Source organism: Nipponia nippon, unplaced genomic scaffold (genome assembly GCF_047370975.1).
Source record: "Nipponia nippon isolate SJK-2023a ecotype South Korea unplaced genomic scaffold, ASM4737097v1 scaffold_12, whole genome shotgun sequence".
NCBI lineage: Eukaryota > Metazoa > Chordata > Aves > Pelecaniformes > Threskiornithidae > Nipponia > Nipponia nippon.
This window is the reverse complement of record NW_028262313.1, coordinates 2971566-2995750: the sequence shown is the minus strand read 5'-3', so window position 1 is coordinate 2995750 and position 24185 is coordinate 2971566. Positions and strand designations below refer to the sequence as shown.

The 24185-nt window shown below is 48.2% G+C and overlaps 2 protein-coding genes across 6 annotated transcripts in view; both read left to right on the top strand.

Annotated features, from left to right (window-relative positions):
• The window catches only part of ABCB7 (ATP binding cassette subfamily B member 7), a 47025-nt gene extending 43914 nt beyond the window's left edge, over positions 1–3111 (top strand). For all 4 annotated transcript variants that reach the window (XM_087748390.1, XM_087748388.1, XM_087748387.1 and 1 more), the window contains one exon: positions 2027–3111. In XM_087748390.1, coding sequence (XP_087604516.1) covers positions 2027–2245 — 219 coding nt within the window. In that variant the 3' untranslated portion in view covers positions 2246–3111. The remainder of the gene's footprint in view (positions 1–2026) is intronic.
• Positions 3112–23560: 20449 nt separating this feature from the next.
• NEXMIF (neurite extension and migration factor) overlaps positions 23561–24185 on the top strand; it is a 173841-nt gene continuing 173216 nt past the window's right edge. For both annotated transcript variants that reach the window (XM_087748385.1, XM_087748386.1), the window contains exon 1: positions 23561–23605. The gene's annotated coding sequence lies outside the window, so the exon portion shown is untranslated. The remainder of the gene's footprint in view (positions 23606–24185) is intronic.

Sequence of the window (24185 nt, the reverse complement as noted above, 5' to 3'; positions counted from 1 at the left end):
GTAGTTACTCTCTTAACTGATAATGCTGAAAATATAGTGCTCTAATCTGCTGATAATAGATGTTAAATTTATCTCTGCATTCATTTTGTTCAGTTACTATTTATATGCTTGTGATCATAGGTGTATTTAGTGACTAAAATATGCGTATCTAAAAGAAAATAAATTATTCTTGCAGTGTGTTAAATGATTTCATGGGGAATTAGAACAAAATTTTATGAAATGGTGACATTCGTGACTATCTTTGCTATACAAATCTCAGCTTCATATGAGGCAGTGGAATAAATCACTCATACTGCTCTGTGGAGTTTTTATGTGGTTTTGAACTGCTTGTTTTTCAGCTTTTGCTGAAAAATCATTTCCTAAGGTGTATCCTTTATGTAACTGCACGTTAAAACATCTTGCAAATGTTTTTTAACATGTTATAAGGCAATCTGCGACTTTTTGTTTTCGATGCAAGTTTTCACAGCTTACTAAGAGCGTGTTTTGTGTTATAGTGTAACTGTTAAATTAAAAATAAAAGCACAACCTAAAACTGTAAAACAGCTAGGGTGCTCACTTTCATGAATGATGTTAGTGTAATAAAGATTGTGAATGAGTAAGGCAGCGCGGTGCATCACTTTTAGCGCCCGACTGCTTCATGTGAGGCATCATTGACGTTTGCTCAGCAGAAAGTTGCCTCTTGTCATCCCAGCTTGATTGATGAGCACTGTGTTAGCAACCAGATAAATAAGGCTCAGTCGCGGAGATGAGACAAGATGATTGTGGCTGGTTTTGCTTAGCAATGGAGATACGGCATCACCGTTTGAGCACCTTTGCCTAGGTAAAATCAGAATAATGCTTGAGTGAGTAAACAAACACTGTATTAATGATATTGATCTTAATGCTGTGAAGCTGAACGGAGAAGTTGCATTTTTTACGATTGTTCAAGAGTATTAAAAAAGGCCGTAATTCAAAAGCCTAGTCTCTATGACAATGAAGTCTCTAAATTAAACACTGAAAGATTTTAAATAAATTCTGCAGTTATGTTGGTCAAGTGTATATTTGTTCAGATTCCACCAGCACGACTAGTAATAGAAGTGACAAGACCCAATTTTTTTCTCAGCATGTTCATCAGCAGCTGTCACAAGGTGGTAGATTTAATTGTAGATCAGAGTTTAGAACTAATATAAAATCCGTGTAGTTGTCCGTATATTGCTGTCTTTTCCCAAAAGAAAGACTAGCTGGAGAATGAATACATTATTTTAATTTGAAGTCAGTGAATGTAAGTGCGTATCTCAAAGTAAAAAGATGAGTGTGGTTTTTTTTTTTTTTTGAAGAGTGGTGGTGTTTCACTGTCTGTAGGATTTGAGTTCTCCTCTCCAACTCTTCCTTCCCATTTCCACAGTGATAGTCAATAAATCATCTTTGCTCTTGAGAAACAGCACAGATGAACTGAACTGCTCGCTCGATCTTCATGACGGCAATTGCAATGACACAAGTTACTGAGCACCCGTCTAAAAGCACAATTTACATTAATTGTTTTTAGGATTTGATTTTGAAATGTTTTGCTTATCTAGTACAAATCCCTCTGCATGCTCTTTTCTTTTAGCTTCCTAGCGTAAGTGTGTTTGTTATCAAGCAAAGACAAATACATGTTTGTTTTGGTACATTCACGTGACTTTTGCACTAGTATTTTAACACCCTGCCTCTCATATAGAGGTCTACGTTTACTTGAAATAGCTCTTCCAGTTTAGGCAGTAAAACTTTCCATTTTGCTGGGCTTTAAATTTTGTCCAGATGGACAAAAGGCATCTACGTTCCCATTTATGTAAGATTGAGAAGAACACAGCTCCTTGTTTTCAGCTTGCAGCGTAACGCACAATTCAGTGCACCGTCACATACTCAGTTTTTCATTGCTGGCCCAAGCTCCTCCTCATTAATAATTGCTGTAATCTGTACTGTAAAACTGTGGCCCATATGTTGGCAGCATTTATATTCCTGAAGATCTGGTAATATTGATTACTGACTTACTCCCCTTCTTTTACAGGGTAAAGTTGTGGAACGGGGTAGACATGCAGACCTCCTTGCGAGTCCTAGCAATCTGTATTATGAAATGTGGCATACACAGAGCAGCAAAGTACTAAATAGTCACACCAGTCCAAGTTGGGAAGAGAGAAATAACCGGATGTCCAAAGAGGAGGAAAGGAAGAAGCTAGAAGAAGAAATTATCAATAGTGTGAAAGGCTGTGGAAACTGTTCGTGCTAAGTATGATCCTGGATTAATCTTCTGTAACAGGTTAAAAATGCACAGGATTACAATGAAGTGCAGCTCTTGTTTCTAAGTCAGCACTCAAAAACTTCCTGGCTTTTGCAGTTTCTGGGTTTTACATTTTCTCAGAGGGACATAATTTCAACCAAAGGAGTTCTATTTTTACATCTTTAGAAATCTCTAATATTCAATGGCATCTTCAAGAGCTGAGCTTTTTCAAAAACTTCAAACTTCTCAACTAAGAGTGTAATTTATGGCAATTTTTAGGCATTGGTAAATTCTCCTGGTAGTCGCTTGAGGTGGATTATTAAATTGTAAACAGATTTGTCCTCGATTTACATTATTTCTCATCATTAATGGTTGATAAATATGTCATGTTTTAATTGTAATTGGGCTAATTTGAACTCATCTGCTAGTGAGGAAGATGGAATTTAAATTGTTCAGTGGTGTTCTGGTTTAAAATGTTCTTCCTTGTAAAGAATAAGAAAAGTCTCAACAAAATATTAGAGGCTTTCAGTAGCAAACTATAAATATTGGAATTATCCATCTCGCTGTTCAAAAACACCTTTCATACTGGACTATCAGGAAATGTATCGGTATTATTCTAAAACAAAACTAACAGTATTTTTAAGAGCTGGCAAAAATCTGGAATTGACGAAGTATTGTGTGACTACAGAAAACGTACAAAATGCTGTATGTAAATATGAAGAATCGGAAGTTTCCCTTAAATGAAAAAATCCGAGTTCAGGATTCTGTATGCTCAACATCTTCTGTAGCAGTCAAAGCAGAGTGCAGTCACTTTTTCTATTTCAGTCATGGTCTTAGGGAGCAATTAAGATTCAATAAAGACTTCCATAAATTTCTATTATGTCATTAATGTATGAGAAAATGACCTGGAAAATGTTGAAAGCGTTGCTAGAATAATCTCATTTCAATAGTCAAGACTTCTTCAGTGTCAAGAAACCTCAGTCTTTGCAGTTTGCAGGACACTACAGGTGTACTGGGTTTGTGTGGCAAGGTTTTGGTAGTGGGGGGCTACAGGGGTGGCTTCTCTGAGAAGCTGCCAGAAGCTTCCCCCGTGTCCGACAGAGCCAACGCCAGCCGGCTCCAGGACAGACCCGCCGCTGGCCAAGGCCGAGCCCGTCAGCGATGGTGGTAGCGCCTCTGGGATAACGTATTTAAGAAGGGGGAAAACAATCCTGCGCAATTGCAGCCGGAGAGAGGAGTGAGAACATGAGAGGAGCAGCCCTGCCGACAGCCAGGTCAGTGCAGAAGGAGGGGAGGAGGTGCTCCAGGCGCCGGAGCAGAGATTCCCCTGCAGCCCCTGGGGAAGCCGGTGGTGAGGCAGCCGTCCCCTGCAGCCCATGGGGGTAACGGTGGGGCAGAGATCCACCTGCAGCCCCTGGAGGGCCCCACGCCGGGGCAGGGGCCTGCCCGAAGGAGGCTGCGCCCCTGTGGGAAGTCCATGCCGGAGCAGAGGAAGAGTGTGAGGAGTCCTCCCGCTGAGGAGGAAGGAGCGGCAGAGACAGCGTGCGATGAATTGACCGCAACCCCCATTCCCCGTCCCCCTGCGCCGCTGGAAGGGGAGGAGGCAGAGAAATCGGGAGTGAAGTTGAGCCTGGGAAGAAGTGAGGAGCGGGGGGAAGGTGTCTTAAGATTTGGTCTTAATTTCTCGTTACCCTACTCTGACTTCTAATTGGCAATAAATTGAATTGATTTCCCCAAATCAAGTCTGTTTTCCCCACGATGGTAATTGCTGAGTGATCTCCCTGCCCTTATCTCGACCCGCGAGCCTTTCGTTGGATTTTCTCTCCCCTGTCCAGCTGAGGAGGGGCGTGAGAGCGCGGCTTGGTGGGCACCTGGTGTCCAGCCAGGTCAACCCACCCCAACTGGATCGTAGTTGTAGGCTTTACTTCTTCAGGGAGATCTACCGTATCTGTTTATCACTAGTTAATCTGGTACAATTCTTCATGTTGAATTTAAAATTCTTGGATGTTGAAAAAGGACTTTTTTATTTTTTTTCCTGGGGAATTATAGCAGTATAATTACACTCATATAATTATGTTTGTAAATCAGATACAAGGTTTCTCAGTGTGGGCACTAGCAAAGCACTGAATTTGGTGCTTCTGGAAATGTAGTTGCAAATAGTGTTTGGTTTTTTTGTTACACCCTCCCCTGAAACTATATATAGGAACAGTAACTTAAAGGGAGTGAGACCTTTGCTGTCTTTTCTGCAGTCACTCATCTCCTCTCCATTAAAAGGATGAGTGAAAAAAACAACCTGGCATCAATCTCCAGTTAAAAATTATTTTTATATATCAAATGCAAGGACTTTCGTTTTCATCCTTGGAGTGCAGCAGCAAAGTGAAGCCTTGTTAAGGTAGTGGCAGTTCAGAATTCTTCTAGCTTACAATCGTCCTTTTATTTTCACTAATTGTCTCCTTTTTTAGTTTCTGACGGCGGTAAGGTTGACTATAAAGGTGCAGTTATCTCCGAACTGCCAGAAACAGCAAAGGTTTATTAAAAAGTCCTTTTTATGAGGCATCTCCCTTCCCTGTATGGTGGCTAATAAAAACCCGAGCCATGTGCCCTCCCTCCCCAAGCCCTCCCCACACCGCCAGAGCTAGTTTTTGGAATTAAATAATACGTCTGCCGTTGCATGCAGCGGGTAATGTGCAAAGGCTGTGAACAGTAATATTTCAGCCCTGATTTTTTTTTTTTTTTTCCTTTGACACAAGTATTGGAAATGTCACTGGTCTGAAAGATGGAGGCAAAGTTTTTTCGCAGTGAAGAGTTTTCCATGTTGCAGGGCTTAGACGTCCTAGTAACTGCCTACAGAGAGCGCAGAAGCTGAAACCAAAAGCCATTTTAATGCCAGATTTGATGGTGCTTGGGAAGGGAAGTTCTCAGATGAAGAAGTGGTTGTACAAAGCTGATGCGTTTTATCGCTGGGGATGGACTTTGCAAGGACTCCGAGAGTCTCGGGCACTCTAGGTTTGGAATGAGGACCGGTCGTAGGTGGTAAATACCAGAACTGATCGATGTTTGTTTAAGTCTGTAAAGGGTTTGGTGTAGCTGTGAGGCCGTCGCCCCATCTCTGCTGTCAAAAACTGACAGCAATGTGCTGTCAATTGTGATGCCAATGTCAAATGTGATGCCAATGTGCTGCTGCTTTGTCCAGCTTTAAGCAAACCGAAGGATGGGAGGGAGCCCTTAACAAAGGCGTTTCCTAAAAAAGGCGGCCAGTCATGCAGCCGACTGTTTGTTTTAAAGAATTGCAGTGAGTTTCTGGAGATGACTGAAAATTTCCTGTGGCATGGAGTTGCCAGGTAAACATTCCTGACTCGTTTGGGGCTTTATTTGAATGAATGTTCTCCCTGCTTGTCTCATGCTTGGACACAGGCTACAAGAATATGCTTTACCGCTGTGAATTCAGCAGCTACGCACAAGAAATGGAGAAAAGAAGGGGAAAAAAAAGGCATCTGTACTAACGAGAACGAAAAGGTTTTTCTCCCCCCATTACTTTCCCAAGTTAAATGGAAAGAACGTCCTAGAGAAGCAGAAGTCGTCACTGCGAAGCTGAAGGGGTGTAAACGAGCGGGACCCTCCGCTGCCGCAGCCTGGCGCGGCTCTGTCACGCCGATGCAAGCACAAAACGCCGAGCGTTGCGTGCCGCTTGTGAGTGGGCACCTCGGAGAGGCAGCAGCGGTACCTGGCGAGTCTCTTGTCTGCTAGAAAGTAAAACCTGTGCTCTCTTTGGTTTTATTTTATTTATTTGTACTCATATACTATGACTCCGAAATGTCACCGTTTGAGGCAGGCGTTTAAAACAGTGAATGGGAGTCACGGCTTCGGAGAGCCTCTCGCTGTAGTGCCCGGACTCTGAAGACCGCCTATATGGCATCTCTTCAAAAAGCCTTACCATTTCTTACAGCAAACGAGTTTATTTTGGAGCTCTCTCACAGCCTCGGTGGATCTTGGTAATTCTGCTCTTCTGTAATCTGCAACATCGCTTTTCTAAACAGCAGCTTTTCATATTCTGGACTTTTAGCTGGTTGTTTTTCAAAATTCAAGTCAGCCACTACCATTATAAAATCTCTGCAATTTTAGAGTGGAAAAAGCCATTTAGTTCGCCCCCCCCCCCCCCTTCATTGTCTGTTTTTAAAGGAAATGTATTTGTGGAAAATGGACGTTAAAAAGGGGCTGCTTCTTGCGGTGTCTAGTCATCTATTAACTATGAACTTACAGAATTTAGTTTTAATTCCCATGTAAAAGCTTATTAGGCACAGGATATACAGACACAACGCATAAGATGTTGGCTATTCTAATCTCCAGGTTAGCAAACTTAATTAGCGGTTGGCGGGGAGGTGGTTTTGCTTTTTACACATGGAAATTCATAATTTGCTACTTGCAGGTGCTCCCTCGGTTTACTCAGCAGTTCTGTTGTGTGGATTAGTAGTCACCTACATCTCTTAACACTGAGATTTGAACTTCTGTTCAAGTTGCTTTTCAGAATGGAAATGTAAAATTTGCATTGTACGGTAAGATGCTGGATGTTCAAGAACAACAAAAAAAGCTGGTTTAAGATCATATTGTGTAAACGTTCTGCTGGAAGACTTCTTCCCCTGACTCCTGCTGTTCATCTGTGTATAGATAATTATTACTAAATAAAGGATTTATCTTTGTGAATAGAAATGGGTGTCCTGGCAAAACGGCTCTTCCAGCTTTGCAGCAATTTCCAGGGGAAACAACCGGGCACTGGTACGGCGTATGAATAGCAGCGATTGTAATAACAGCTACGGGAGCGTGGCTCTTCCGCTCCCAAAGGGAAGCTCTGAATTGGCTTTTTGGGGAAGAGCAATTGTTTGCAGTGCTGGGTAACGGCAGCGACGGTGAGAACAGACCGGGGGGGCGGGTTAGCGTAAGGCAACCAAATGCCAGAGGATCGATCTGGCTAGTATGGTATATATTATAGAATGTAATTATTAAATCATTATATTATTATAATATTATTATATTATTATAATTATATTCTATTATGTATTATATATCTGCGAGGTCGTGCAGTGCGCCTGAGTTCTGTTCCCACTCAGCTTTGACATCCCCTTCATTTTCCGCGTACGGAGCTGCAAAAGCGTGTGAAGGGCGCTCACGTCGGGTGCGTCTTGCTGATGAGAATGAAAATTCTTGTGAAAAGCTTGACTGTTTCTTACTTTAAAACACTGCATTTTTATAAACGCAAACTCTTAACTTGTGAACAACAAGTAGATGTGTTTTAAGAATTTGTTTCAGCCCTTGACGTGACGTTACGTCTAATTACTGACTGGATTTCTTTTTTATGCAGCTGTAACTCTGGTTTCTCATTATCAAATGAGAAAGCAGGGAAGTTATTTTTATTTACCTGTAATTTTGATAGTTCTTCTAACGGGCTTGCACCGTGTTGATCCGAGCTGCGCTAGCCGCCGGTCCTGCTGTCGCGCGGCCTGTCTCAGGAGTTGTCGCCGAGCTCTGCGCGGCCTTGCGGAGCGCGCCGTACGGCTGGGTCCTGGATCCTGGAATGCCGGGTCCTGGAGCAGGCCGGCGTTCCGTCAAGTGCCGCTGGATGAACGTCCAGCTCTTCTTTCTAAAGGGTCATTCGCTGTATCTTTAAATCTCGTGACGATACTGTGCAGGAGTGCTCCGTAAATGTTCACTGGCGAGTCATTTTTGAGGGGAAAGAGCTGTAACGGGAGTATGGGGGGTTTTTCTTCATGTATACATGTAACTTCTGTTAGCGCCGATTTGAGTCGCATGTATGCATCGAGGAAAACAGTAATTACAAATCCAGCGTTTTATAATCTTCACATAAATTAGGAATCATTTTGAGGTTACCATGCTCATTTAACATCCCATCTGTGTTCAAACAATGGTTGCAGAAGTGACAATTTAGCGTTCTATCGATTATCTGCTGCTTCCCAGTGAAAAAATTCCAATTACGTTTATTTTGGTTAGTTGGGCATCTAAACAGCCCTCCCCGCCTCTCGTCCCGACGTCTGCTGGAAATGTACGGTTTTGTCCTGCGCGCGGGACGGGAGATTTGATGGCGAGCGGGTCCTTCCTTAACTGCATGCTGCAGGGTTTGTTGTGTTTCTTGGAAGGAGCCGGGGCATTTTTCCAGAATAATAACTATATTTTTTAAAAAAAGCGTTGCGAAGTGATGCGGCAGCAGCGTGGTGTACAGTTGTCAATGAAACGGTGGTGCCATGGATGAGATGGTGAGGGAGGTAAATGGTAGGTATCTGAGCATCCTGTAGAACGGGTATTCTAGAATTCAGCTGCTTCTTGACTTCAGCGTATAAACCTGATTTCTTTTTAAGAAAATCCTTAAATGGTTAGCCCCTAAAAAATATCTTTTAAATTCCTGCTATGTGACTTTTGATGAGTTTCTGCAGATGTTATGGCTAAACTCGGGGAAAAGACACGAGCTTCATTTACGCAGCCTGGACAAGCAAGAGACGCCTCGAGGGCTCGGTGCTACCGAGGAAGGTCTGCGGGCCGAGGAGGTCCCAGCCCCCCTTGCCTCCCGCCGGGACGCTGCCGGAGCCGATCAGCGGCACCTAAAGAAACGCTCTGCTGCAGCCAGGCCTCGGCCGGCCGAGGGCCTGGAAGCATTGCCGTACCTTGCTATACGAGGGGGAGTATTGCTGTGTGTTGTCCCATGGAGGATTAAGGAAAGCGCCTAAAAACGGGTGTGGGACGTCCGTCACAAAGCGCCCGTCGGGGCGGACGCGTGGCCAGCCCCGTTACGGTCCTCTTCAGGCGAAGTATTGCTGGGTATGCTGGCAGGCTGCCTGCGAGGCTGAAGGCGGCTTCCCAGGTAGGCTCTGAGGCGTGTTCCCGTGAGGGGAAAGTATGATTCACTGTCTTTTGAGTCGCTGGGCACTTGCGACAGTAGGGCTGATGGAATATGGTTTGTCTGCCTAATTAAATCTGTCGACTCGCAGAGCTGCTGCGTGAGTTCCCTAGAGCTGCGGCGTAGTCACGACTGCGGCCGCCGTAGTGCTTCAGTGCAGGAGCTCGCTCAGGTGAGAAGTGTCACTTGTACTAAGTTGCACAGTGGATTTATTAATTAAAAAAAAAAAAAAAAAAAAGAGGAAAAATGCATTTTTAGTAGTGACTTAGGGCAGAATTTAAAATAGCATCCCCAAAGCTAAAAGACTAATGTGACATCTCGGCTCCCCCACGTTTCATTTCCAGTTTTCAATGCTTTGTAGCTCTTTGTAAAATGGTCGAGTGAAGCATTTATGTCACACCGACTTAAAATGTGGCTTGTGAAGCGATCAGCCTTATCCTGGGGAGGAGAGGGGGAAAAGGAGAAGTTTTTCCCCTCCGTTACGGAGAGGGAGAAGCGGTGCAACGCCGTGTGTCGGCGTGGGTCGTGTCCTTTGAATGCGTTGTAAAGTGCTCTGCGAGCCTCTGAAGGTTTTACTGGCCTCGTGCGTACGCCAACAAATATTTAGAAAATTGGAGGCTGAAGAGGTGGAAAGTTTCCATTTTACGCTAGTTAGAGAAAATGGGATGTGAAGGTCAGTCTGTAATTTGGAATGAGCATTTCGGGTGCAGTCGATGCATGAATTATGAAATAGGCTAGGCCGCTTTTAAAAAATGGAAATACATGTTCATGTCATTTCACACAGGGCTGTACAAATCGGTATTTCTTCAGTGATGTGAAAAAACTTCCTGGCTTTTGAAGAACACAGATAAAAGATTGAGCTTATGCACAATTAAAAGCAGGGACTGTTTTCTGGGGAAAAGAAAAGAAATGCTGTTTGCAGCGTTTGTGAAAGGTAACGAGTGGCATGGCTTGTTCGCGCTGTTACTTCTTCTGTGGGTCGAGTAACGTAGGATGTTTGGCAGGATACAAGGGAGGGGGAAGAGCACGAGGCAGAAGTGTTTGAGGCTGGAGCTGTTACTTCTGCCTTGTGCAAACTTCACAGCCTCTGTAAGGACGACGCTGGTGATGGCGTTTGCCTGTTTGCACCCGGCATCACGAGACCTCGCCAAAGAAATACGCACCAGGCCAAGCCTTCTGACAGTCCTGTAGGAAGGGAGCTCCAAGGAGCAGCTTCTTAAATGTTAGCAAGTTAAGCACGACAACTAAAATACGAAGTAGTAACGTACTGCCGCTAACGTGGGGAAGCTGCTGTATGAAGCAGATGAATGGCTGGTGTATCTGGCCAGCTCTCCCGCGGGTTGGGTGGGAGGCATCGCAAATACCTGTAGCATTAACGAGAGAGAGATTTTTGGCAGACGTTAGACTTTTTAATGGTGGAATCCAGACTTCTGTGCGTGTATAAAGTGCGTGCACACGTCTGAGAATTGTTTCAAGTGGAGACTGGGAGGAATTGGAAAAGATTGGTGACCTGAACCATGGTATCGCGGAACACCTGCAGGTTGTCTTTGAGGCCGTGGAGGGAACCGGTTCACGTTCGGTGGTGTGCGGTATGCGTCGACCATAGGGTGACTGTAATGGATGTTACTGAAAACGGCATTTGCCTGAGCAAATGGTGTTTCCGAAGTTTCTAGGGTAAAAAGAAATTAATGACCTTAAGTTGTACAATTCAGTGACTTTTTTTTTTTACAATATTTGACAGTATTTAAATATAAATGTCAGAGGAAGAGAAATTCAGAGAGGTGAACTTGGGTTAGCTGGGGAAGGAAGATTTTCTAAATTCAATCCCTTGACTGCCAACTTTGAATGCTAATCAAGTTTCCCTTGCAGCTTTGGATGCAAGCTGATGGCTTCTCCTTAAGCACGACCTTACATTGCTCTGTTGCCTCTTCTTCCTCCCCTCTCCCCACATCTGGGCTGTAATTCTCCCGTAATTCCCCCTAAAGTGTTTCCTGTCTATAAACTCGAGGGAACACGAGCAGCTTCTGTCTTAGGGCCGGGCTTTTCCCCCGCGTGCTCTGGAGGAGCGCTGCCTCGCAGAGGGCCTCACCGGGGATGGGAGCTGCACAGCGGAGGCCCTTGCGCTCCCTTTGGCCCTCTCCCGTAGCGGCTGCCTTGCGGGGAGAGGTTTGCTTTATGAAATGCTGCTTGGGGAGCTCCGCCACAGCATCTGCTCTTGCCAGTTCGGGCAGGCAAGTAGCCTGAAATATGAGGAAGCCGATAACAACAGCCTGCTCCGTGCTCTCCTCTGTCCGCTGTGGCTTATGTGTCATTGGGGTTGTACAGGCATCCGATTTTCAGTAGCATCTCTGTGTGCGACCGTGTTACGTAGCGGGGCTTCCAAAAGGGCCAGAGCGCGCTTTGCAGAGAGCGGTACGCGCACACCATTCTCGCAGTGTGGAAGGAATGATGTTGAATGTCACGTCCACTGAAAATTACTGCTTCCCAGAACCCTCTGCTTCTCCTTGGTGCTGCTGCAGAGAGCATACCTGTCCGGGGAAACGTGTGTTTGGGTGCCGCGTCGCTGTAATACGTGGAGGCAATTGAGTTCCGTCCCCATTAGCCTTACGCTTTCTTATCAGTCCCCTGGGATTTTTGATGTTAGAAATCTCCAGCTGACCACAGAAACCTTCCTCCACCAACCGTAGAACTCCCCTCCACCACAGGTACAACTCCACGGCTAAAATTTTACCTCCTGAATCTCGGCGTGGGCAAGATTTAGGTGTCACTAAGCAAGAGGTCTCCTGCAGGTGCTAGCAGCTTGCAGAACGTTCGGATGGGGTCTCTGAAAGCGGTTGCTGTTGCCTGAGCTGTGCTCCCAGCAGAACTGGTGGTTTCCATCGGGTGTTCGATTCTCAAGTCACAAAGTATTTTTTGTACCAAAAAGTGGCTGTAGGTTGCTTAAAGATTTCTAAGACTTCCTTTTTTTTGTGCGTTTTGCGCCATAGGTTTGTACATTAGTTACCGTGATTCTGTCAGGCGTAGCTGGATGCTGCCGTGACGTAACGGCTCTCGGCCACGATCTGGGAAGTATTTATCCGCGCAGCAGCCCGTGCTGCATGCCTTGTGTACAGTGTGCCCCGGAGCAGGGTGGTTAAAGCACTTTCTAATACCTTCCCGTAGGAGATGGGTATGGAAGTCACAAGGGAGTACCACTCTCGGCTCCTAATTCCCGCAGATAAAGGCGTCATGGCCCACCACCGAGCCCTGAGCACATACGTGCGTACTGACCATAAACAGAGGCCACGGTTAACAAAAGGAGGAGCAGGAAACAGCTGGAGGGGGACTGCGATATCGAAAGGATTGCCTAACACAAATAGCACAGGAGTAACTGATGGCGAGCCAAATGCAAGTAACGCTGGTGAAAACAAAAGGGAAATACAGAAAACTACTTTTCAATATATGATCAGCTCCAGAAGCTGACAAAAAGTGTTTTCGGTTGATTATTTTGCGGGTTTTATTTTGTGGGTTTTGTTTTATTTCATTTTAAGGCCCCAAACTTTCCTGCTGTTATTTAGTCCACTGGAACGTAGTCAAGCTCTAGCAAATAAATGTCCAAGCGATTCTAATAGGTGTCTAGAAAAGCAAATCCTACAAATGGCTATGTTTTTAGACTTGGATATTAAAGTCTCTGTGGGAATTCATTCGGTGGGAATATGAGCTCGTGTCTAATGGCAGTCTCTGATTTAGACCAAAGCTGCTTTACCGACATTTGAGCTGTGTGACGGAGATCCTGTTCTAACTGGAAAACTGCAGAGACTTTCACAGACCTGAAGTTCCACTGCATACATCTCTTAAGTACTCTGCTCAAAGGAATGTTAAGCTCTTTTACTAAATCTGCAAATTATAGCTATTTGACAACTTTGCGTTTACAGTCTGACAGCTCACGTCATCAGTCGGAACATGATGAGCAGAGTCAGGGGCTGCATTGCTTGCTGGTGGCTTACAGGAATCTTGTAATAACATTCCACTAGAAAGATGTTGGAAAGCTGTGACAATCTGGAAGCTGTGACATCTGTTAAACGCGCGTGGTTTTATTCCCGTTGACTGTGGTGAGATGCGAGTGGTATTTCATGGAAATGGAGTGGTCGTGTTCCAAAGCGGGAGCCGAAAGCCTTCCTCAAGGACCCATGGTGTCATTCGGGAGAATTTCTGTATAAACGACCATGATGCGTTCTTAACGCTTGAGCCAGATTAAAAAGAAGTTGCTCAACAGATTATTTCTCTCTGACTGCAGGAAATAATGAAGGTAGCCTATGAACTTTGCAGGGAACAGAGGAGGAGGTGAGAGGAACCTCATGACGTCCTTGCCGTTGAGTGCTTTGACGCGACCGGCGCTGTCTACGTGGAGAGCAAGCACAGGCTAATGGCTTTATGGTTCAAAGCAACTCGGCAACAATTTAAAAAGAAACGGGCAGCGTAGAGGAGATGTAAACTCACATGTCATCTAAGTGTAGAAGGCCTTGAACGCGCAAGATGCGGAAGCGTGACCGATCAAGTAGAAGAGCTGCGCCTTTCTACAAGAAAAGGCTCCTTGCTGGATTGGTTTGCTATGCCCTGTGGCTGAAGTAGGTGGTCGCTCGCAGTGGAATGAAGTTTCCTCTATGATCTGTCTTGTAGGCAACATCTCCTTGGTTGAATACACACTTGTCCTAAAGTCCTCATCGCTGAGCCTGCTTTAAGACCTGTTGGAATGGCGGCACAGAAACTGAAGAAAACATTGGTTTACCAGGTGGTGGCAACGTAGCCAACTAAATTCAGCCAGCGCTCTTCTTTAAAATAGGTGCAAAACAGAACATGGCCGTGGACAAAAATGCACTTGCTGAATCACCCAGCTGTTCCCAGCACAGTTTTTGAATCACAGATCAGAGGTGGGCAACAGCTACGAGTACGGTAACAAATACGTGAAGGGAAGGCCTCGGTGCTAAGCTGCCTCTTGCTGTTCAGGCAGATGTTTGTCTGGAACTGAAGAAAAGCTGTGATCAGCCTGGCCGTGGCCGACTGACACGTTTCTTTACCCGTTGACTAGCTCTCCATGCACAGAGGAGATGAACGAATTCATTAAAAACCCCAAATCGACCTAGGTGATAAAATTTAACTTTCCCTTCTTTCCAAGAGCTTCTCCAGCAGTTTGTGGTTCTTTCCAAGGGCTCCGTACCTTCCCACCAGCCTTGGGTCAGACTGGGACGGAGCATCTCTGATCCTGCCGACGAGTCACCTTGAAGCTGCTCCCCGGCGCAGACTGGAAAGGGATCTCTGTGGATCAGCCTGCAGCGTATCGCGCCGTTGGATGTGATGGAGTGCTTCTGGAAGTGTCAAAAACACCACGGCTCCGTAAGGATTAGCTAACACATCTTAGAATGGTTCTAGAGCGGAGCCCAACGTGCTGCCAAGGTACAAGCACAATATAATCGACAAACGAGCTAGGACTAGTTAGGGAAAAGTTGGATGTGAGCAGGGTGTGGTTACCTAAACCCTGGTGTTGTCATCGGCCGAAAAACGCACGTTGTGTGACCGGGAAGCGCGTGCGTCAATCTTTTCAGCGTGGCTGAACTTTCTGTGAGAGTTGCCTCAAGTGCAAAGTCCGCATCTGCAGTCACACTCTCCGGTCGTACGCATCTCGACGCCGTTTTCTGGAAGAGAAGCAGGAACAACGCAAGAAAACGATCGCACAACAGAGGATATATATTTGTGGTATAAGGAAGATCTCTAAAACCTTCCAAATGTCTAGCCTTCAGTCTAGATTAATGTCTGTGGATCTCAAAATCTTGGGACTGTCATCTCAAAAGACACTATAAAAAGGTTGGAAATTGAGACCTTGCCGTCAGTCCTATAGATAATTGCCTGGCTCCCTCGCGCCATACGAAGCCAGGTTCCTTCGCACAGGCAGTGCAATTACCTGCTATACAAATGGAAAATGAAATTGCAACTTTGTGTGCGATTGTCAAGAAGACACACAAACTACAGGCTATCTAGCAGAACTGCTGCCCTCTGCTTTGGAAGAAAAGCTTGCATTGTTCTCTCTGGAAACAATAGATTTGAAGATGTTAATCTTTTTAAATGTGGCCTTTCAAGGTGTCCTGTGAAAGATGATGATCTACTAAGTGTTTACAGCGGTTTCTGCAGCTTTCAGTCTAACAGAGAGAGAAATCTCATCACCTCAGACCTCCTAGGGCTTTAGTGTGACGCTAAAATTGAGACCGAGTTTAAACAGAGGCCAAGCTGACAGCAGATACAGGGCTTAAATACAGGTTAGGTGATGCATTGGAGAATGAATTGAATGGTCCTGTGCTGTTAGGATGGGCTAATAACCGAATAAGTGTTTTTCCCCTTTTTGGCTATTCTTAGTCAGATTAGGGGCAAGAAGGAAAAAACGTAAGCGTACCAGCGCCATGTTCCCTGGAGGGGGGGTGTTTGGGTTTCAGCGGGGACAGAGGAGGAGGTCCTTTCCTCTTGCAGTCCGAGGCAAATTCACAGCGTATCGGTCAATATGTCTTCTGGAAGGTAAAAAAAAAAAAAATAAAATTCACTGAGAGATTATGAATTACAAATTAAAAAAAGCGCCTTGGTTGTAATCACTCACCATAAAAACAAAAAATCCTTTAATTTTAACTTCAGTCTTAATTTGGGGGAAGATGATGAGGGATGCAGGTAATACGTTTAATCCGTACTTACTGTCGTGTTTCTCTGTGGTTTTGAAAGTAAACATTTTGCCTTAAGAAAGAAGCTCAATTGGTTTGCACAGGTGTAAAGCTTTCCTTTTATTAATATTTAAGTAAATTGGGGACTGTCACTGAACTGCAATTTAGTATTTTTTTAATCAGTCTTTGTTGGATTGGAAAGCATTTATTCTGTTAGGAGGCTATAAAAAAAAAAAAAGTTTTATCCTTAAAATAAGTTAATAAAAATCTCTTGTGAAAATGCTGAAACGAAGTGGAATGTTTCCAGAAAAATCAAGCATTATTATGATTTTTTTTAAAGTGTGTGTAAAATAATCATGTCTTCCAAAAAGATGCTTGGAGTTGTTTGGATAGAGTTGGCATCTGCCAGAGCGGAGTCACACGTAAGATAACATGATTGACCATTTTTGGCACAGGACGGTCTAAATTGGCTCATCTGTTGGCTGTCAGGCTCTTCTGAATTAGATCCAGCTCTTTGTAGGCACGTTTCCATCTGGTTAAGTTTAGGACTCAAGCTGTTTATATATTAAAAAAAAGAAAAAAAAGTATTTTGTACCAATAACAGTTTCTGGAAAAAGGTTTTTGCTTATGCTCCTAATGCATTTCGAAACTATTTGGTTTTCTTTACTGGTCAAAATAACCTTCTAAATAGTGAAGGAAGATGTGCCCGTGTATTATGTTAAGACCCTTGAAACATGCAAATAAAATGGAAGGAATTTAAATTTTGAATACATGCATATTTAAATATATGTATATACGCATGCATATAATTCTATAATATGCTATTCTTCTAAATTGGAAAACCAGATTTTAAGTCTGCTAATATTTTAACTCCGTGCATTAGGAAAGTAGGATGAATACATGCTGTTACATTCGCATTGAGTCTTTCTAAGATTGGCCTTGCATTATTTTTATTCTGACTATTAGCCATCTGGCACTGTGTGCTGCAGTATTTAGTGCCACAAATAATAATGAAAAATATGGCAATCTCTCGTGATACTTTAACATAAAAATATAAGACAGAGGGTATAAAGCTTTGGGCATATAATCTTAAAGCTGCCAAAGCGTGTTGTTCCCTCTGCCCTTGTTTTCCATGAATGATTCTTGGATTGGAGGAGCAGCGGTAATAGGAAAGTCATTGGTTAATGCCCATTAATGAAACTGCGTTTCTTGTGGTTAATGAACTACACTCCTGAAGAAAAACGGGTAGGAAAACCTCCAAGATTTATCCCTTTCTGTTCAGGTAGATGTGGGCACATCCGAGAGACAGGAGAAAAAGGAATTTGACTTGAGATACCCCGGAGAGGGCTCTGTCTTTTCCACATCAGTCAAGCCCCGTAGAAATGCTTGAACTTTAAACAGAATAGCCTTTTCCTTCTGTCTCCCCACATCAAAATAGGATGACGAGGCTGCTGCATATTCAGCAAAACCGTTGTTCTCGCTGTAGTTAGGTTGCATAATTAGATGGGGCTTAAAAGCGGTGAGAGCTAAACTCTCGTGGTTCTGTAGGCTGGTGCAGAGGTGAATTGCAAGCTAACTCATAGAACTCCCCGAGCTTTCAGCGCTTCGGGAAAATAGTTTAAGGATGTTTAGGTTCAAAGGAAGCGAGCGTTTTCATGAACGTTCATTTTAGAGAACAATTTGCTGGGAAGATGAATTTACCTTTACGCATTTCTCTAAGGTTGGGTTTGGTTTTGAAGCCATCTGTCGGGACGGCCGGACCTGCGTGGCCGCGTTACGTTGCTGCCCTGTCCGCATTAAAAGCGACCGTTTCCATCGGCTCTGCTCTCTGTAACCTCCGCTTGCTCCTGGAGCACCCTCTGCACTTGAAGCAAGAGCGTAAAGCAAAAGGTGCCTCCAGGCACAAGGAGCTTCATGTTTCCTAAAGAAATGAAATACTTTATTAGAACGCTACAAGTAACAACTCCATCAGCAATCAACAGGACTGAACTTTCTTCTGTTGTCGTGCAGCCCGCCCCAAACAGACAACAGCATAATGTGAAAGATGGCAATGCTAACCAAAATTTGAGTTTCCACCTGGGAACAGGGAGTCCTCGCCAGCTCTTTTGACTCTGCCGTCCTCATCCAGGAGTTTTAGATGCCAGCCAGCTTGGCCAAAGCAGCAACTGGGTTTGGACTGCGGGATATCCAGAAACATCGACTGCATCTCAGCAGTTCGTTAGTCTAGCGCACGTAGCAGGGGTGTCCAGACCGCCTCTGGGTCACCAGATCTACCGCCCGTGAGTAGATCAAATCTATAATGAATCCACAGCAGGTCTGATTTTTTTCTAGGCCTGTGCTGGAGCAAGGACCGATGCCTGAGAAGTAATGAGGTGTGCACAGGCTGCGTGGGGCTCGCTGCACGCATGCCGAAATTCTGGGCAGGAACACAAGAGCCTTCAACCAAGGGAGTCAACACTGTCTGTCCGTCCTGTTTCGTGTTCCTTGTCCGACTGCGTCCCCTCGGGGCTGAGGGAGGCAGGAGTGCAGAAGGGGCTCGGGGACCCTGAGGGTGATACAGCATTGGGAGTTTCAGCCCGGGGGCTCTCAAGAGCCAAACACAGCTCTGCTGCTGCAGTTGGCCGTGCTGCCTCAGAAGCTGTCGTTCAGCGTCTCAGTCCCGCTTCCCTTCGGCTCAGCTCTCTACTGGGACACATCCCGATCCTTCTGCCTTCTCCAGGCTCTGTCCTAACCTGTACTCTGGCTCACTGCAAATACACCAGACCATTCTGGAGCCTTTTTTGTTGTTGCTGGTTGTTTTTTTCTTTTTTATTTATTTTTTTTCTCCCCCCCCCCCCCCCCCCCCCAATACAGTAGCCTCCCCTAAAGTGGCCAAGGTGGTTAGTCCTGCCAAGGAAACGAGAGAACACAGAGCCTTCTGTCCGCAGAGCACTCGTCTTGGCCGCAGCACAAATGTGAGCTTTCATTTCCTCCTGTTCAGAAGCCACCGATAATGAGGTGTTTGGCCGTGGAAACACGGTGAGGCAAATGCATGATTTAAACAAAGATTTATAATTTGAAGTTGAAATGCTGGGAGGAAGGTGGGGGGACATGGAGAAACAGGTATGGACTAGTGTGGGAGATCAGAGCCCGTTAGCAGCACAGCTTTAATGTTGTATTGGGCCATGGGAGCCCTCGGAGGCTGTTCACCTTACTGGAGCTTTCTGACCTGAATAAGGAGTTTTTTCAGCCCTGTGAAGGAGTTGCAAGGGAGGGTTGGGTTTTTTTTGGGTGGAGAGGGTTGACCGGTGGAGCAAGGAGCAAATCAAGGAACGGAGAAGCCTGGAAAACTAATCTGGGACCCTCCTCACCTTCCTCTCTTCTGTAGCTCCATCGGGCACATTGGAAATGTGTCTTGCCCAGAGAGGTCACCAACAGCCTTGAGTTTCTACAGAGTGTTTCTGAACCATCGCCCGTCAGGGCAAAGGGAAGGTGTGGACTGAACAGCAGCGCCGTTTCTGCAGCTCCTCTTTGCCAGCACACTGGAAGGGGGATGCAAAAAGACAGGAGTGTTGAGGGAGTCTTTCTGCAACCAGTGGGGTTCATAACGAACAACTGTTTTGGGTAGGGTTTTGATGGTATTTTGGCAAAGCTCTAAGGCTTGCCAGGTGTGACAGCCGGGAAAGGAGAAATTCCGTATGTGGCTGTTCATGATTCCAGCTTTGTTTCTTCTTCAGGAGTTGCTTCAGCGTCAGTAAGAATGAATCCTGCTTGCAGGCTCAGCGTTATTTCCCGCAGCATACAGTCGGTTTTGAATCGTGTATCAGGACCTAGGAAGGAAGGAGGAGATGGGGTGAGTCCCTCACCTGCCTGAATCAAAGCCCCCCCCGGCACGCAGCACCTCCTGTCCTGCCGTCGTGGTGGTCCACATTCCACCCTTCTTGTTCAGAAGTTGGTCCTGAAAGTCTGGCAGAGAGGGGGAAGAAATCCTCTCCAGCTCTCTGTGGCAGGGTGGGATAGGAGGGTGATGTCTCCTGTTATCCCGCTGCCTTTTGCTCTGGTTTTTTAAGGTTCATAACGTCTGGGCAGCTTTCTGTGTGAACCATGGTTTTCCAGGTTTACCCAAGAGCGTAGGATTTTGAGATCTTTGAAAATCACGTTCGTCTTGTACTTGTGCCACAGGCAAACCAGAATCCTCCTGTGACCCTCTGCCTTTCTCTCTGGTACTGTCTGGCAGAAATGAATCAGGCAAAATGAAGGATTTAACCCTCATTGGGTATGCCTTAGAGAAGCTCCCATGAGTCCGGAAAAATAGGCATCAGGAAAAGGAGGAACGATGAGGAAATAGGCGCTTGGAGAACTGGAAACCACCGTGGTGTTGGCCTATTGCCATAATTGCCAGGTTCCGCTATTTTAGGCTCTGACTGCTGCTTCCTAGACAGGCAAGCCAGCGTAGGCTCCCGGCATCTCCGTGCCTGGGCACGCGGATTTTGTGTGAAGACAGCTGGGAGGATGGGACAGATGTAAATGTCTGATCTGCTCCGTCTTACAGGTTGTAGCGAATGATTATGATGCGCGTTGCAGCCGCGCTGTACTGGGGAGGTCGGGAGAGCAGCGAGGGTGTGCGGCAGGGCAGAGCGAGGCGCGGGCTGGCGTCGCAATCGCTCCTCGCTCGGGGTTTTGTTGATCTCTGCCTGCCAAAAGGAGTTTTCTTAGCACCTTGTTCTCGCACCTGTGAGTCTCTTTATTTGACAGCATGGAAAATTAATACCCAGCCAAGGTGGGTAGTGCACTTCCATCATGTCAGCGCACTTTTTACATCTGTTTGTGGCAGTACATAAAAAGATCGCAGTGCACAGACTGTTAATTTTTAAGATTGCCCAAGATGCTGTGCAGAATGTTATGCTGCTGGTCGCCTAGTATTGTGGTGGTTCTGTAATTGAAGTACCTTAAATGAGTGGCGTGTGGATAAGTGAAAGTAAAGGGATTCTATTGTATCGCAGCCACAAGGATAGTCTTTGAGCCTTCTGTTTGTGTCCTCCCTGGAAGACAGCATTTAAATAAATACTTGGGTTGTCCTCTTCTAAACTGGATCCAGGTGCAACGCTTATTTAATTGAATGTATCTTTTCATCTCCAGGATGGCTCTCCCCACGCTTGCGTCAAATCTTATCTATGTGATTATATTCTGCGGGTGGCCGTAGCCGCCAGCCTCCCCGCAGACAGCACCGCTGCCGTCGCCTTTCCAAAGACACCAGGAGGAGCTGGGTGGGTCTGACAAACTCCGTGTCGGTGGCCCGGCGCTTCCAGCCACGCGCGTCCCGCTCGCTGCCGGGTGCCGCATTTGCTTGTGTGCCTTCAGGGGCACTTTCGAAGGCACGCGCCTGTGTGCGAGCGAGCTGGCGGCAGAGTGACCGAGGGCAAAACCTCCCCCGAGTTCATGAAATTTTGAAAGCAGTTAATGAACACCACCCAAATGTACGTTTATTTTACTGAGCACCGCCAGGTGCACTGTCGCTGTCTCACCTGACCTTGATTAATTACTCATTTCTATTACTTGAATCTTTCTGTGGAGAAAATAATGGGGGGGTTTACAAAATTAAATGCATCAACGCGGTAGAGATTACAAATGTGCAAAGCTATAGGGACAGAACTGCGATTCCACAGCAACGTGGTGACGCTGGAGAAGAAAACCGTAACTGAGGCTGGGCCCGGGAGGTGCTGCCGCTATGCCAACGATTCGCTCCGTGGCCTTAGTCAAATCGCTTACTGCTCGCCTCTGTTCCTACAGCAAGGGCATAACGCTTCAAGTATGTGCCCTGCTGCAGTGGGAATGAATAATTTATTTGCATGTGATGTATGGCATCTCCTGGCTACCACTGCTAACGAAGAACACATGAGATTAGTTGCTTATTTTGCAGTACTGAAAGTTGATGCGTAAAGTGTTTTGAATTCTGGGAGCATTACATACGTTGCTATATGCTTATTCCTCTTTTATTACTGCGTATACACGTGGGGCTCTCTGATGCTGTGAGAACAAGGACTAAAGTGCTCGATATTTTAAAATTTTAGTCACAGTATTACCTTATCAACTTTTTAGACTGTACGCGTTGTGCTGTCCAGGATGACAAGGCAGCAGAATTTTGTGTAAGCTCAAGTGGTAACTTAAGAATAGGAACCTCTGTTAAATATCACAGTGAATTTAATTAAACCAAAAGACTAATGCTCGTCTTGCTTTTCTTCAATTGCCCTTAAAATACTTGTGTCTGGTTCGCTTTCTGTTTGCTAAACACTTCTGTTGATTCAGAAGATACAATAACAAAACTTTCCTCCCGTTCCCAGTGCAGTAACTCTGGACACGGTGCACGCGCGAGGCCAGCAGCGCTGCAGATGTCACGGAGAAATAGGGCTGCAATACTAAAAGCCGTTGCGGGGGTCCTGGGAGAAGGGATGTGTTTTATAGATGTAGATGCCTGCCTCGCCTCTTTCCCTCAGCCTCCTGTTCTGCGAAAGGCAGCGTCCGGTGTGTCCCTGCCTTCCCCTTCAGGGGCCTGGCACCTCAGCAATCTTCCTTTTAATGAACATCTGAAAGTAAAGCATAGTTTTGGAGGCTATTATGTATTAATAACGTGGTAATGGAAATTAATCAGAAGAGCTGTTGCAACCCCTGACCTGATTTCCCGTCCCTCTCCCCCGTTCACTTCTGGCCCCTCTTGCGCTAGCGGGAACCCCGCGGGCTGGGGGCGGCCTCCGGGGTGTCCCCGCCGGGCTCCGAGGGAGCAGGGCGGGCGGCCGCCCCCCACCAGCCGGGCCCCCGCCCGCCGCCACGGCCCGGCCTCGCCTCGCCTCCCCTCCCCTGCCGGCCGCCGAGCGGGGCGCGGGCGCAGCCTCGCCTTCCTCCCGCCGCCCATCTTCCCTCCTCACCGCGGCCGCTGTCCCCCCGCCCCGGGGGACGCTGCCCCCCACCACCGGGCCGGGCGGGCTCACGGCCCCGCCGGCTGCTCGCATCCCCCGGCCGGCGGCTTCGCTGCCCCCGCGGGGGCGGGCGGCACCTGCCCCGGGCCCCGGCGGCAGGTGAGGCGGCAGGTGAGGCGGCAGGTGAGGCCGCCCCGCCCCGCCCCGCCCCGCCCGCCCGCCGGGGTCCGGGCCCGCTCTGCGGGGCCGCGGCGGCGCGCCCTTTATGCCCGGTGGCGGCGCGGTGCGCGCTCCCGCCGAGCGGCGGGGAGGCGGCGGCGGCGGCGGCGGCGGCGGGGGGGGGGGGCGTGCGGGGGGCAACGAACGGGCGCCGGCCCCGCGGCTGAGGGAACAATGGCAGCGGCGGCGCTCGCCGGCACCTCCTGAATGGGCACAGCCGGCCGGGGCGGGGGCGGCGGAGGGGCGAGGCGGGAGCCGCCCCCCCTCCCTCGGCGGGGGGCGCGGGGCTGAGCTGCGCGCCGCTGCGGGGGGGGGGGGGGTGTGGGGGGGTGGCCGTGATCCGGCGGGCGCCGGGGCCGGGCGCGGTGAGGGCCGGGAGCGCTGGCTCCGCCGAGGGCCCTGCGGCGGCGGCGGCGGCGGCGGCGGGGGAGGAGGAGGAGGAGGAGGAGGAGGAGGAGGAGGGGCGGGGGCCGGCGCGCGGGGGGAGGGGCGGGGGCCGGCGCGCGCGGGGCGGGCGGGGGGCGGGCGCGTCCACCTGCGCGCGCCGGGGCCCCGGGCGCATGGAGCAGCGCTGAGCGCCGCAGCCGCCGCCGCCGCCGCCACCGACGCCGCTGGCGGGCGGGGGGACCCGCCGGCCCCGCGCGGCCGCCTCCCTCGCGGGCCCGGCGCTGAGGTGGGGCCCGCGCGCCGCCGCCCCCCCCCCCCCCCGCGCCGCCTCCACACACACACACACACACACACACACACACACCGCGGGAGCCGCAGGGGAGGCGGCGTGAGGCGAGCGGGGGAGGAGGAGGAGGAGGAGGAGGAGGAGGAAGAGGAAGGCCGGGGCGGGGAGGAGAGGAGGAGGAGGAGGAGGAGGAGGAGGAGGAGGAGGAGTGGGGGTGGGGGGGGATGCCGATGGCAGCGCCGGCCTGCGCGGCGGTGCGGGGCGCGGAGGCCTGCGGGGAAGTTGCGCGGCGGAAGGAGCGGGGCGGCCGGTGTGCGTGTGCGTGTGCGTGTGTGTGTGTGCGTGTGCGCGCGTGTGTGTGTGCGTGTGCGTGAGGGGCGAGCGGCCTGCGGCGGGGCAAGGTGCCGCCTCCCCCCGCCCCGGGCAGGTGCGGCGCTGGGCGGGGGCGCCGCCCCGCGGGGCCCCGGGGGGAGCCCGTGTCCGTGTCCGTCCCCCCCCCCGCCCGTCTCCGCTGCCGCCGCCGGTGCTTTCCGCGCCTCCCCTCACGCCCCGGCGGGGGGTTATTTACAGCGGGGGGGGC